The following is a 13,890-nucleotide window of genomic DNA, read 5'->3' as shown; positions in this document are numbered from 1 at the left end:
AATAAACGATTGATGTTTCAGGCCAAGGCCCTTCATCAGGATCGTTGCTCTGGATTTCCAATAGCTGCAGAAACTCTTCTGCTTATGAAAGGAAGTATTTTTTTTAATTAAAATTTTTTTTTTTTTTGCAATACAGCATCAACTATTCCCTTCTGGCCCTTTGAGCCACGTAGCCCCAGCAACCCCTGACAACCCCGATTCAACCCTAATCTAATCACGGGGCATTTACAATGACCATTCAACTACCCAGTATGTCTTAGGACTGTGGGAGGAAACTGGAACGCATTTGGAAAACTCACATCCACTGGGAAGAGGTACAGAATTACATACGGGACTGAATTGAACTCCGAACTTTGGAGTAATAGCATCACACCAGCCATTATGCTATCTTAGCTGATTCTGGTGATGTTGGACTTCTGGCTTTGTAACGCCAGCCCAATGGTAGCAGCAAGAAAATGGCAAGGGTCAGACTGTGGGGATCTCTGATAATGGATGCAGTACCCCCTGTCGATACTACTGATGGTGTGGATGGATGCCTCCATAACTTTTTGCTTTTCTGTGCATTTCAAATGCCATAGCAATGTGTGATGCAACTAGTCAGGGTACTTTTGTATAAAAGAAGGCCAAGTGATGCTTTTCAGTTATATCCCTGTGGTCATGACAAACTTTTCATCGTTCCCTTCTCATGATCAGATGCATTTGGAAGTGGTTGAAAAAATAAAGGAACTAACGAAAATTACTTTAAACAGTTTAAAGGTACACAGACGGCGACTAGTTATTTGGAAACATATATACATAAATAAAATGAAAAAATAAGCAAAAACATTCCATTTAAATAAAGAGGCAGTAGTTTAATATGCTAGATACACCGACAATGGCTGCATCTGAAACTCTCAGGATTCAGATGTGAAATGTGTCCCACCTCTTGTCCATTCAGCAGCTATATAGACACCAATGATGCACCCAGGAGCAGAGCTGCCATTGTTTCAGTGTCCACATTGCAATTCACAGGCACAGTAGACCATAAAACCATAAGACATAGCAGCAGAATTAGGCCATTTGGCCCATTGAATCTGCTCTGCCATTTAATCACAGCTAGTCCTTTTGTTTCCCTCCTCCACCCCACTCTCCAGCCTTCTTCATGTAACTTTTGATTCTGTGTCCAATCAACAACAGATCAAGCTCTGCCTTAAATACACCCAGTGACCTGGCCTCCACAGCTGCCTGAGGTAATATATTCCACAAATTCACCACCCTCCGGCTAAAAAAATTTCTCCGCATCCCTGTTTTAAATGGACGCCCCTCTATCCTGAGGCTGTGCCCTGTTGTACTAGACACCCCCACCATGGAACTGCTGAATTCTTTAAGTTCAAGTTTATTGTCATTGGATACACATGCAGGGTATAAATGCTGTAAAAACTAGCCCTTTGCAGCAGCAGCAAAGTACTTTACAAACATGGCAATTACATAAAATAAAAGCAACAGAAATTATACGTAACTTACAAGGTAAAATGAACAAAATAAGTATTATGACATTGGTGCCAGTTCAGAACTAATCATCACGCCTCTTCACCGGCAGGACATCCCAGCCAATACTGGGAGGCATCAAGTTCATTAAAACCGGTTTCAGCAGGAATAAACACTTTCCAGGTCAAAGAGTGGAAACATGGCCAGGGTAGAATGCTCATGCAGATTTAATCAGAATCAGCTTTATTATCCCTGGCTTATGTCATGAAATTTGTTGACTTTGCGGCAGCAGTACAATGCAGTACATAATAATAGAAACAATGTGAATTACAGGAAGTATATATATATATATACATACATACATTAAATAGTTAAATTAAGTAAGTAGTGCAAAAATAAAAAAGTAGTGAGGTGGTGTTCATGGGTTCAATGTCCATTCAGAAGTCAGATAGCAGAGGGGAAGAAGCTGTTCCTGAATATCTGAGTGTGTGCCTTCAGGCTTCTGTACCTCCTACCTGATGGTAGCAATGAGAACAAGGGATGACCTGGGTGATGAGGGTCCTTAATGACGGATGCTGGCTTTTTGAGGCATCGCTCCTTGAAGACGTCCTGGATACTACAGAGGCTAATGCCTACGATGGAGCTAAGCTTACAACTCTCTGCAGCTTGTGAATTGAAATGCTGCTGTTAATTTAACATTGAAAGAATGCAAAAGCCTGATGGAATATGAGTAGTGATGTTTATCTTACTACTTTCTTTTAGGTGGTGAGGTGGGTTTGGCACCATGTTTTGACACCATTACACTCGTTGTTACTGACTGGGATAGTGGCATACTTGGAGGCTGCTGCAAAGAAACACTCGTTTCTCCATTACCTCTGCATGAGTCTCTCCCTGTCTATGATCTCAACATTACTATAATGCCCACCAACAATCAGCCACCAGGAATTACTATTGGTAAGAAAACAATCTTTTTTATGTAGACATCAATTAATGTGAATGCCCTCATTCAAATGGTGACCTCGAGTTAAGGGTAGTCTTTCAAATATCACTCTGGCATTCAACCCTTGTTCCATGTTTGGACAACCGCTGAATAGGGCTGAGCCAAAGAGGTCCTGGCAAAATCAAAGCTGGGCATTGCTCAACAAGTTATCAAAGGAGGAGGAGGCACTTTCCTAAAGAATGGATGTGGGGTAACAATAAGTTGGACTGGATTGCCCAACTTTTTGCGCACTGGACATATCCAAACAACTAGCCCACGGTATCGAGAGGATGCTGGTGTACTGGATTAGCTTGGCATATGGTCATTGTACTGGAGAACAATGAGATTAAGAAAGAATATAGTCAGGTCCACGGGAATCTGCTGGTCTCACAATCACTCACTGATACCATGTGGAATGACTTCTGGTAATTATTTAATACTCTGAGGAAGCTGAGTTGGTTAATTAACTTGACAATCCGGGATGAAGATGGGGCAAATGGGGTAACATTATCTTTTGTACAAGCTGATCTTGTCATTATTAAGGATGGAGATGTTTGTGGATCTTGCTCCTTCCATGAAGTCTTAAAAGTCCAGCACCTTTCAAAACTCAGTTTGCAGGACTGCAAGGTTTTGACCTGAACAGCAAATGTTTTTGCTGATTTGTGTGGTCCCATTTTGGAGCTTTTAGCTATGGCTGCTCTGCCTTTCAACCCACATTACTGAACCAAGATTTGTCACCTATATTGACAGTCATGGTAGATTTAGCCAGTTCACAATCAGAGAGGCTGTTTTAACAGCATGACACTGGGAAACCCCAGCCTCACCAGGCTGTACTTTGGGACTCCCTGTGGACTATTGGATTCACTATCACCCAATAACTTACAGCAGATCCATGTCAGTCTCCCGAAACAACTGAACATCAGCACTGTGTTACCCTGTGGAATGTGTTTGTAGCAACAGATTCCTCACAGGAATCTCTAACCCCTACTTGTGTTCAAAAAATGAATAAAATTAATTTGCTCTAAAATAGTATTTTATTCATGTAATGTGCTAAAATGGAAGACCTTAGTGTAGATTTTGAATGCGCTAATTAATTATGTTTCCCAAAATGAATGTGTTGTCCACAGGTCATTAAAAGTTTAGAAATAAAATTGTAAAGTTACTAGAGCAATATTGTTCTGAAATGGTTAATACAGATTTCTATGCTTTAATTCCAAAATAAATCCTTTCCTTCTGATGTTGTCTCATTCCAGGTGAACTATTTGTTGTTGATGAGGGGTCTTCAGCTGCCATCACTATCAACCACCTGTGTGCTAGTGATCCAGATACTGCAGATGATGAGCTGTCTTTTGTCCTGTGGTCCCCACCTGAATTTGGTTACATAGAGAACACTTTACCAACACCAGGGCATGAGAAAAGCAACATGGGCATCAGCATAGGTAAGGTCAAATGAGTCTGTCATCTCCAACCCAGGATTTTCTCCCTTGGTTTCTAAACTATTTTGGAAGACTGAAGAAGTCCAATCTATAAAATGAGCACAAAGTCGCCCATTTTCAAGAATAAAGTGTCCAACATAAGTCTTTATCAATTTTTGCTTCACCTCTTTCCCTCACCCCTGTATAATGGCTTCCCTCTTATATCAGTCCAGATAAAGGAGCTTGACCCAAACAGCAATTATCCATTTCCCACCACAGATGCTGCTGACCAATTGTTATTCCAGTATTTTCCTGCTTCTGATTCCAGTATCTATAGTCTTTCCCATCTCCTCTTTACCTCAATACTTTGGTGATATATTCATCAAAATACAATATGTAGATACTAATTTGAAAACACAAGTCATTACATTGTTTTTAGTCACTCCTTAACCAAAAAGAATTGTAGTTGTTGCATACTTCTTCATATAGACAATGCTTCTTTAATAAGATGTGCTGATAGTTAAATTGGCGTTTACCTATTCAATCATAGCAATTTGCAAATATGTACACTCAGGGAATTGAACCATTAGAAGGATGTTATTGATATTTAAAACAGTTAGTTGGAGAAGAATTCCCCCTCAGATTGCCTCTGGATTCCTACCTCTTGTCTTAAATCTATGCCCTTGTGTTAAATCTTTGTCCACTATGTGGAAAAGTTTCTTGCTATCTGCCCTGTTTATCTCCCTCAGCAAATCAAATGAGCTCTTATACTCCTTTCTCTCTGAGAGCAGAAGTCAGTAATTTGTCTAATTCAGATTAGACAAAAATTATCTTTACAAATTGCAAAGACCCCTCAAGTTTGGGAATTTCAGAAGCTGAACCATATGCTTAATGGTAACAGAAACATCCATTTACTCACCAATTGAAATTACTTTAAATTCTGATCTCACTAATATAACCAGAAAAGGTGTTGTTACTTTTGAGAGAGTTCAGAAGAGATTCATCTGAATGTTTGTCTGGAATGTTGTTGATGATAAGGTCACTGTTCAGTCTTTAAGGGGAGATGGAATAGACTAAAACATTGCAGGCTGAACAGTGACCTTATAAAGGTTGCAAAATTATGAGGAGTATGGATAGAGTGTTTTTCCAGAGTATGGGAGTCTAATACTAGATAATACAGGTATAATGCAAGAGAGAGAAATTTAAAGATCTGTGGAGTTACAGAGAAGGTGATGAATATCATGAAAAATCTGCCAGAGCAGATGATGAAGGAAGACACAATTTAGAAGTTATTTGGACAGATAGTTGAGGATGAAAGGCATAGAAGGATATGGGATTCATGTTGAGAGGCATTATGGGCAGTGATGGGTCAGGTGGGCAGGAAGTGCTGTACGGTTCTAGGACTGAAGTATTAGGTGGAGAACTTCCCAATAATGTATACTCTTCAGACATGAGTGGCACTCTGTTAGGAGGGAATGAACTAAATTTTAGTCCATACCTTGGACAACCTGACACTAACAGGAGACACAATAGAGTTTCTAACCTCATCCTTATACAAGGTCTTTCTCAGTCATTTCCTTTATTTCTCTTTTCCTAGGTTCATTTGACTTAAAGCACATGAAGGAGTTGCATATAAACTATGTTCAGTCACGACATCAACGGATTGAACCAACGGCAGATCAATTCTTTCTGTATGTTACTGACGGGAAGCATTGGTCTAAGGAAGTTCCGTTTTATGTTATAATCCGCCCTGTAAATGATGAGGCTCCAAATTTCCTGGCCAGGAATATCACTGTAAGTTGTTAGATATTACTCCTAATTTTCATTCATTGAAGAGTGAGTCTACAGATATTGCAAAACTAGGGCATGTGTGCAGGAAATAAATTCAATCACACAGCTAGTTGGCGCACAGAATATGTTTTCAGATAGACTCCAGGCAAGATTAGAATTCCAAATACTTCTATTGTGTCTGTGCAAAACTACATATCAATTAAATAAAAGCACACCATGGGAGATGGCTTTAACTGGTGTATTCTCATTGCAGAGAGAGAGAGAGAGAGCAATGCACGTGTGCAGACAACAGATAAATACATAGCGCTAATGCAGGGATCATTGCTCTAAAAGAAATAGATCCATACATTACACTTCCTCCCCCTTTAGATTAATGCAACATAAAACTATATATTTACAAAACATTCAATTTCCCTTTCATAAACCCATATTCCAAATAAACATGCTTTCATAATAACATTCCATAACTAACTTCAAAATTCTAAGGGTTCAATCATTTTGGTGGCATTCTGTTTCTTTCAGGATAGTGCCTCTGGACCTATGGATTGGCATCAGGTTTGGCAGGTGTCTTGTCAATGATAACATTCTCATTGCGCTCCTGGACCTGTGAAGTGGCGTTAGGTTTGGGAGCTGGCTTTAACTGGTGTATTCACATTGCAGCGGGAGCAAGATCAATGCGCGTGCACAGACAGCAAATCAATATGGGCAGGATCATTGCTCTAAAAGAAAGAGAGCCATACATTACAACTTCAATTTCCAGTTATTCCAGGACAGCTGCAGACTCTTTTCCCACAGATCTCTTTTTTTCTTCTTGAAGACTTGTACTGATTACATTGAGCTCTTAATATCAGAGGATCCTCTGTACTGGCCCCAGTTGGACAGTTTTCAAAGTACAGGTGGCACTTGCATTACAGGGGCTGCATTCCTAGAAAACAGTCTGAGTTTGTACAAACTCCTTACAGACAGCAGTGAGAATTGTACCCTGGTCACCGGCACTGTAAATCATTATGCTGCCTGTTAGTCTACTGTGCCACCAGTACCATACTATACCATGTAGCAATGCAGAGCAAGACAGAAGAGTAGTTATGTATGTATACTACAGATGCATTCATTGCCTAGCAACCATTAGTTTCAAATCTTGCTGACTTTTGCCATCATCAGTCCAAGTATTGGACTTTGAGAGCATTGTTACTGTGTACATCACATGTTAGGGACATACATTTCACCAGCACCACTACATTCGGATTTAGATTAGCTTATTGTCAGGTACACCTAGGCATAATAAAATTCCTTGTTAGCATGAAGCTCACAGAGTAAATACTATACATGTTAATAAAAAAAAACAGCAACAAGCATAAAACAGCAGAATGGTATAAAGATTATAGTGAATCTGAAGTAGCAAAAAATGTTAAAGTGTATATCATTATATTAAAAGAAAGTAAGAATTGTTACTGTAGAAGTTATAATACTCCTGTAGCTTGTTTGGCACCAGAGACTAAGGGTGAATTTCTAGACAACTGTGGAAAAAATGGTGAGATCTTACAATGCGACAAGCAAAGAAATAAAGAAGACATTCTGAAGGAGGTATTAAGGTGTGAAGCAGAATCTGAAATAGTCAGAGGGTCTTTCTGTCAATGCTGATGATCTGACATCACTGTTAACTCCAGAAACCAGTATTTTGACCAAACAGAAGATAAGTTGTTAACCATCATACATACGTGAAGGCTCATTGCAACAAGAGGATGCCAAAGAGAGAGATGTCAGATGAAGTGAGATGAACTAAAGTGATAGGCACCTGGAAGTTCAAGGTTACACTAGTGGACTAATTGCAGTGTCTTGTGCAATCTATATTCAACCCATCCCCTGTCTTCAGAGTTTTAAAATATTTCTGTCAGTTCACCAATAACTAAATATGAGATAAATCATTAATAGATGATTTAATTTTTAAAATCTTGCTATAATCACTGAAAAAAATCAAAACTGGCAAAATAAATAAATAATATTTAAAACTTAAAAATTTCTCCATACTGGTCTCCCCTGCAACCAAAAAATTCCTTTGAAATGAAAGGTGCTACAGATTTTCCATCTGGCCGACATTTACAAGCTCTGGGTCTGTAACACGATTTAATGAACGTTATTGTTGGGGACCCTCGGGAAGACTGAGGTTTGCTGAGTCTCCACAGGAGTATGTTAGTACACTGTGCCAACCATTACTGAGGATGTTCAGATCTTGCCTATCTGGCTGTGTTTGTGCAGGAGACAGCAAAGCACAAACCGTTGTGTGTGAAACTGAAAAACTCTTTTAGGGCATCTTAACCTTAGACTAATGATGCCAGCAATCAAATTTCAAAAAGAATTTGGTGGATTTTAAAGCTTTCAAATTGGTAGGGATACTGATTGGTTAAAAACAGTCAAGTTCAGATAACAAAGCGGAGACATTTTCATGGCATTATATTGGGAAGGTAGGCATTACAACAAAGATTTGAACAATCTATCCAAAGATAATTTAAGTTAAAAACTAAATATCCAAATGTAATTAAGATGAATAATACCTTGATTTTTTCAATTGACCTAACATAATAGAAAGCAAAGCTCTACCTCTATTTGATATGCTATTCATTCAGTTAATGTTTACAATCCTTGATGAGGTTCACCCCTGAACCTTTTTAAACTCTCAGATCTGAAGCTTTGTTGTTCCTCTTCTTAATTCATTGGATTTGGACTTTTTTTATTCAGCTGTTCGTGCTCTCTAATAATGCATGTATATATGTAGTTCCTTTGGTAAATGCAAAGAGCGGGAGCAGAATCTGAAATGATCTGAGGAAAATAATGTCAATGGTGCAGGTGCGATTTATCTGAAATTATTGTGCTGAATGTTAAGTCAAGAAGCCAGTATTGCACTGAGATCAAAGCTAAGATGTTGAACATCAGATTGACGTTGAGGTTTGATGATGATGTCGAATCAGGCCTGAGAGGCCAGTGTCGGGCATTTTCACGCCTTACAAAGCGCAGAACGAAAGACTGCGTGGCGCGCCACTCCTCACACAGACATTTTGCTGTATTTTTCTTTATTTTGCAAGGTTGAGTTGCGATTGAGGTTTATTGCAAGTGTAAGGGATTGAGAAAGAAGAGGTCAGAATGGAAGTGTGAACTGGAGAACTATCTTTTATCATGGTTGACTAGAGCATAGCATTCTGAGTGAGATCTAGTCAGCCTATTGTAAAGCCTGGGTATGATGGTTATTATTCCCTTTGCTAATCAGTTTGCTTCTCCGTATGAGGGCAATGCTGAAAATGATGTCTGTTGTAATTCCAAGCTCCCACTAGAGTTTAATTCGATCCTTTCATTACTTGTTCTGCTTATTTTATTTTCCTGAATGTGCAGAATTTTCCACATTTTCAGTACATTATTTACCTAAAATAGTTTGTTCTCCATAATATTAACTTAGACTTCAATTCCCAGTGTATGGTTGCAATTGTCAAGATTCTGACCATTTAGAAAGATCCAACATAATACCTCACTTTTGAAATACTTCACTCAATGTTTCTGTTTCAGAAATTGTAATTTATTGTAATTACTGTAAATTGTAATTTACTCTGAATTGTAAGTTATTCACAAGTTATTATTAATCCTTTATGTAAATCATGTCAGAGTAAAATAAATTGTAGGAAGTGTCATTAACTATTTTAGTTCCTTGCATTAATTTATTCAGAACCTGGACATTGCTGTCAAGACCAGTATTTATTGCCCTGTATGTGATATGTTGTAAAGAGGATAAATTGAGCCAAGGTACTATATTATAAAGCCATTTTGTTGCTCTATCCAGGTGTCTGAAGGCCAAATGTGTGAATTAGATCCATCGATAATAAACGTGGTAGATCTTGATGTGCCAGCTGACAGCCTAACGTTCACCGTAAGCCGGCAACCCCAGCATGGAATGATCAGAAGCATGATGCACAGGAATGACGTTGTGCTTTACCAACAACCAACCCTCACTGGTTATGAACTCCCTGTGCATGACTTTACGATGGATCAGCTGATGCATGGTATTTAGATCTGCTGTAATGGAGGATGAATAGCAATGATATATTTGCTAACCAGTGTTGACAAAGAGCTGGGAGCAGGTGTCTGAACAATGCCGCAGCTGCAGAAGTCCTGCTGGCTTTAATGGCAAGCTCGCCTCTTCTCTGGTAGGCTGCCAAATGAACTCCAAAGGGGAGGAACGTTATGGAAAGCCTGTTACGTACTGGGGCCCAGGATCCCAGGAATATAGAAAAGGGAATGATTTCAATGGGGAACTGGAGTATTGTATGCAATTCCAGTTGCCCTGTTATATGAAGGATGTGGAAGATTTGGAAAGGGTGCTCAGTAGGTTGCAGATTCAGATATGTTTCTCATATGTATATAAAAACATGCAGTGAGGTCACACCCAAGAATGTGCTGGGAATGGCCCACATTCTGGCACCAACATAGCACGCCCACAATGCTCAGCAGAACAACACAACAAGCACCGTCAGTAAAACAACCCCATTCCTCCCTCCTTCCTGCCCACCTACTCACCCATGCATATACACAGGATAGTCCGTCTTCTTCACACAGACACAGGGCCCAACTTCCCCAGTGGACTTGTAGAGATTTGTGGTCTCAGGCTCTGGCTGTCGGGCCTCGACTTCCGGACTGCCGATCAGGATGCTGACTAGATTAATGGGTAAGGAAAGGTTGGACAAACTTGAGTTGTCTTCTCCAGACTGTCACGGTCTGAGAAGAAACCTGACACAAAATTTATATTTTTTGTGAGGCTTTGATAGGATAGAAAGCCAAAACTTTTATCTCTGTGTAGAAATGTCAAGTACTGGAAGATACACATGTTAGGTGAGAGGGGGAAAGGAGATACATGGGCCAAGTTTTTTTTATATGGGCATTTGCCTGGAATGGATTGCCAGGGATAATGGTGGAAGCAGATGTGATACAAGTCTTTAAGAGGCTGTTAGGCAGGAACAAACTGCAGAGAATGGTGGGGGGTGGGGTGGGATATGGATCATGTACAGCTAGAAGGGACTTAGTTTAATTTGTCATCATGTTTGGCACAGACATCATGGGCTGAAAAAGGCCTGTCCCTGGGCTATATTGTTCTAGTTCAACCACAGCATGGTGCAAGTGGCTCCAGCTGGCAGTCCGAGAACATTGGAACAGTTGCCTGTTTACCTGACCCACAAGGAGATCTGGGGGTAAAAAGGACACTTATTTTGCGAAATAACATACTCATCTTGCTGGAAGAAACTCAGCAGGTCAGGCAGCATCTATAGTCATAGATGGGAAGGTCGTCAATAAACCTGATCTCTTAGCATGTACCACTACTGAAGAATGACCAGGATAGAGAAAACCGAATTCTGTTCTTGCTGCTGAACTTTGCATCCTCTTCAGTGGAAACTGCAAAAGGCAGAAACAAGCAACTCAGCATGCCAAATAGGAAGTAAGGAACGGATCCCCTTTTTGCCCTCTCTACCAAGAAACCAGACATGTGTCTGATCTTAATCACGGAACAAATCCCCTTTTTGCCCTCTCTACCAAGAAGCCAGACTGTGTCACTTACCTCCAAAATCCTTGATTCCATTCATATTCAAACATACGGTAATTATATATCTAATAAGTCAAAAGATTAACAAAACATTTTTCCTTAGTGTCTATTTCCAAGTGACTTCCTCACACACTTCTGTTGAAAAATCTCCACCTTGTTTCTCTCTCCATAACATTGCCTGACCTGCTGAACATTTCCAGTCTTTCTGTATGATTGCAAAGAAAAAAGACAAATGTGGTCAACACTGCAGTCAAAATATGGGAATCTGCAATTGCAAACTTATCTTTGAAGGAAGATATTAATCTGATTTTTTATGTTCTCTACTCGAATTGCAGGGTTGAAGTTGATATATGTGCATGATGGCTCTGAAAGCACTGCTGATAGGTTTAGCATTCAGCTGACTGATGGCAAACACAAGGTCCACAAAGCCATTTCAGTCCAGATTCTTCCGGTGAATGATGAGCGGCCATTTTTGAGCAGGTAACTTGCCCTGGGTTTTGGCAGATAACCACAGTTCTGTGATCAGACAGGATGCCAGATGAATCTTGAAAAGCCTGTCAAATGATGTTTCAGAGGGATTCTTTTGTAGCATGATAACCGGCAGCGCCAGATGAGCGGAGGCAGGATCTCCACCGCTGCCGCCTCCGAACCGAGCCGCACCCTATGTCCGTCCCCCCCGCCGAAGCGGGACAGTGACTTAGGCGGGAGGCGCTGGTGGACCTCATGGGACTTGAAATTGACAGTAGCTGCACTGTGAAGCATTCCCCTCTCACTGTAGGATGCTGAAGATGCTGCATATACACAAGTCTTTGCACGGGCCCATCACTGTAGAATATTACATGGGATTGTTTGTGTTTACTCAGTGTGCCCAATGTCTCTCTCCAGCAGACTTCATCATGATCATCATGACTCCAGTATTTCTACTATTTTTTAATGTTTCTTTATTGTACGTATGATTTTTTTTGTGTTCTATCACTGAGCAGCAGTGAACCATCTGACTGGCCTATCAGAGTTCTCTTTGGGAACTAGTTGACTTGATCAGCATTTCCAATCTGGCTATTGTTCATGATTGCACTTAATTTTTTTAAAAAACTACCAATACCTGAATGCTGGAGACTGTACATTGATGTGTCTGCAGTCACATATAGACTGATGGTTAAGGATGACAGAGATTAGCATTCTAGGTGCATTAATACAGCACAGTGCTTTCATGCATTCCATTATTCAGACTAACGGTTTTATAAATTCCAGATTTATTGAATGACATGAGTTGAATCAGTATGCTGGGATTCGAAATCGCCTTTGGAATCAATGGTTGAGAATTCAGGTTGGCATATCAGTAACTCACTCATAATGCTATCTGCTGAAGGAACTCAGTGGGTCAAGCAGCATCTCTGCGAGGAAAGGAATCATCCACGTTCCAGGTCAAACTCTGATGGCAGGTTCCAGCATCTCAAATTTCTTGTGTTTCCCACGTTTTGCCATCAGCTGCCGAAGGATGGAGCAGTTGGGGCCATGAACGGATACAGAGAAGAGTTTCAAGATCAAGATCTTGTGGAAGGCCGGTAGATTATATGTATGCCGTCAGACCAGTATATTTTACTGGTGACCTCATGGGACTTGAAATTGACAGTAGCTGCACTGTGAAGCATTCCTCTCTCACTGTAGGATGCTGAAGGTGCTGCATACACACAAGTCTTTGGAACAGAATACATTACATATTTTCAGACACAACTCTTGAGAGATTAGCAAAAACATCTGAAATAACTCTGAAGTACAAACTTGTAGATAGCGATGGGATGAACTGCTCAGTGATAACATCACACTGGCAAACCTTGCCAAGGTTTATCGCTCACCTGCATTTTGCTCATCTCTTTCAGAAACAATGGACTGGAGGTAGAAATGGGGGATTATAGAATCATCTCCAGCATAGCACTGGAAGCTGAAGACAAAGATACTCCAAGGCAGAATCTTTATTATGTAATAGAAAGGGTTCCTGAACTTGGAGCGCTCCAGCTCAAGGTTAGTGACTAACTTTAGGGTTTGTGAAGGTTAAAGTTATCCCGATTTGAGGTCTGAATGGTTGCATTGAGGGCAATTGATTTACTTAATTTAGAAACACTGGTAACAAACCCCTGCTTAGATCCATCCACCCACTCCCAACCCTTCCTCCTCAGTTGGTCCATATCCAAGAGGTGATTGCAACTTGCTTGTGTCGGGAGGTTGGAAGAGTAGGGATAGAGGGTGGAAGATGTAGGGTGTGAGGAATTGTTTCTTTCTTTGCTACGCCTCTCGACTTAACTCTTTGATTAAAAACCAGGACTGAGATTGATTTGCTGTCTCCTCTGATTATTTTTTTTTTCCCAGGAGAAAGTCTGGTTTGGGGCAATGACCCTGAACCATGAAATGGGAGCAACCAGTTCCAGTCTGCATCTCAGCCCAATATTCACATTGACTAACTCTGATTCTAGTCCAGCTCAGTGAAGCTCAGTCACCAAAGCCAATCACAGGTGGACGGAAGGCAAGGAGATAGCAAAGCCCAACTTGAACCATTTACCTGCCACCTTGCTCCTCCCCCACTTCCACTACTTGATTAAAAAAAACATTCTCATGTGTGTAGAATAAATGATAATGGACCACAGCAGTGGGACAAGGGAATC

The 13,890-nt window shown here is 40.4% G+C and overlaps 1 protein-coding gene across 5 annotated transcripts in view; it reads left to right on the top strand.

The window, feature by feature from the left end:
• frem1a (Fras1 related extracellular matrix 1a) overlaps positions 1-13,890 on the top strand; it is a 184,607-nt gene that overhangs the window by 123,802 nt on the left and 46,915 nt on the right. For all 5 annotated transcript variants that reach the window (XR_012099265.1, XM_073048443.1, XM_073048442.1 and 2 more), the window contains 6 exons: positions 2,230-2,421; positions 3,700-3,885; positions 5,459-5,655; positions 9,479-9,698; positions 11,566-11,710; positions 13,111-13,252. Coding sequence is in view for 4 of the 5 variants with exons in the window: in XM_073048443.1 (XP_072904544.1) it covers positions 2,230-2,421; positions 3,700-3,885; positions 5,459-5,655; positions 9,479-9,698; positions 11,566-11,710; positions 13,111-13,252 (1,082 nt within the window). In the remaining variant the exon portion in view is untranslated. The remainder of the gene's footprint in view (positions 1-2,229; positions 2,422-3,699; positions 3,886-5,458; positions 5,656-9,478; positions 9,699-11,565; positions 11,711-13,110; positions 13,253-13,890) is intronic.

Source organism: Hemitrygon akajei, chromosome 6 (genome assembly GCF_048418815.1).
Source record: "Hemitrygon akajei chromosome 6, sHemAka1.3, whole genome shotgun sequence".
In the NCBI taxonomy this organism is placed as follows: Eukaryota; Metazoa; Chordata; class Chondrichthyes; order Myliobatiformes; family Dasyatidae; genus Hemitrygon; species Hemitrygon akajei.
This window is presented reverse-complemented; position numbering and strand designations above follow the sequence as displayed.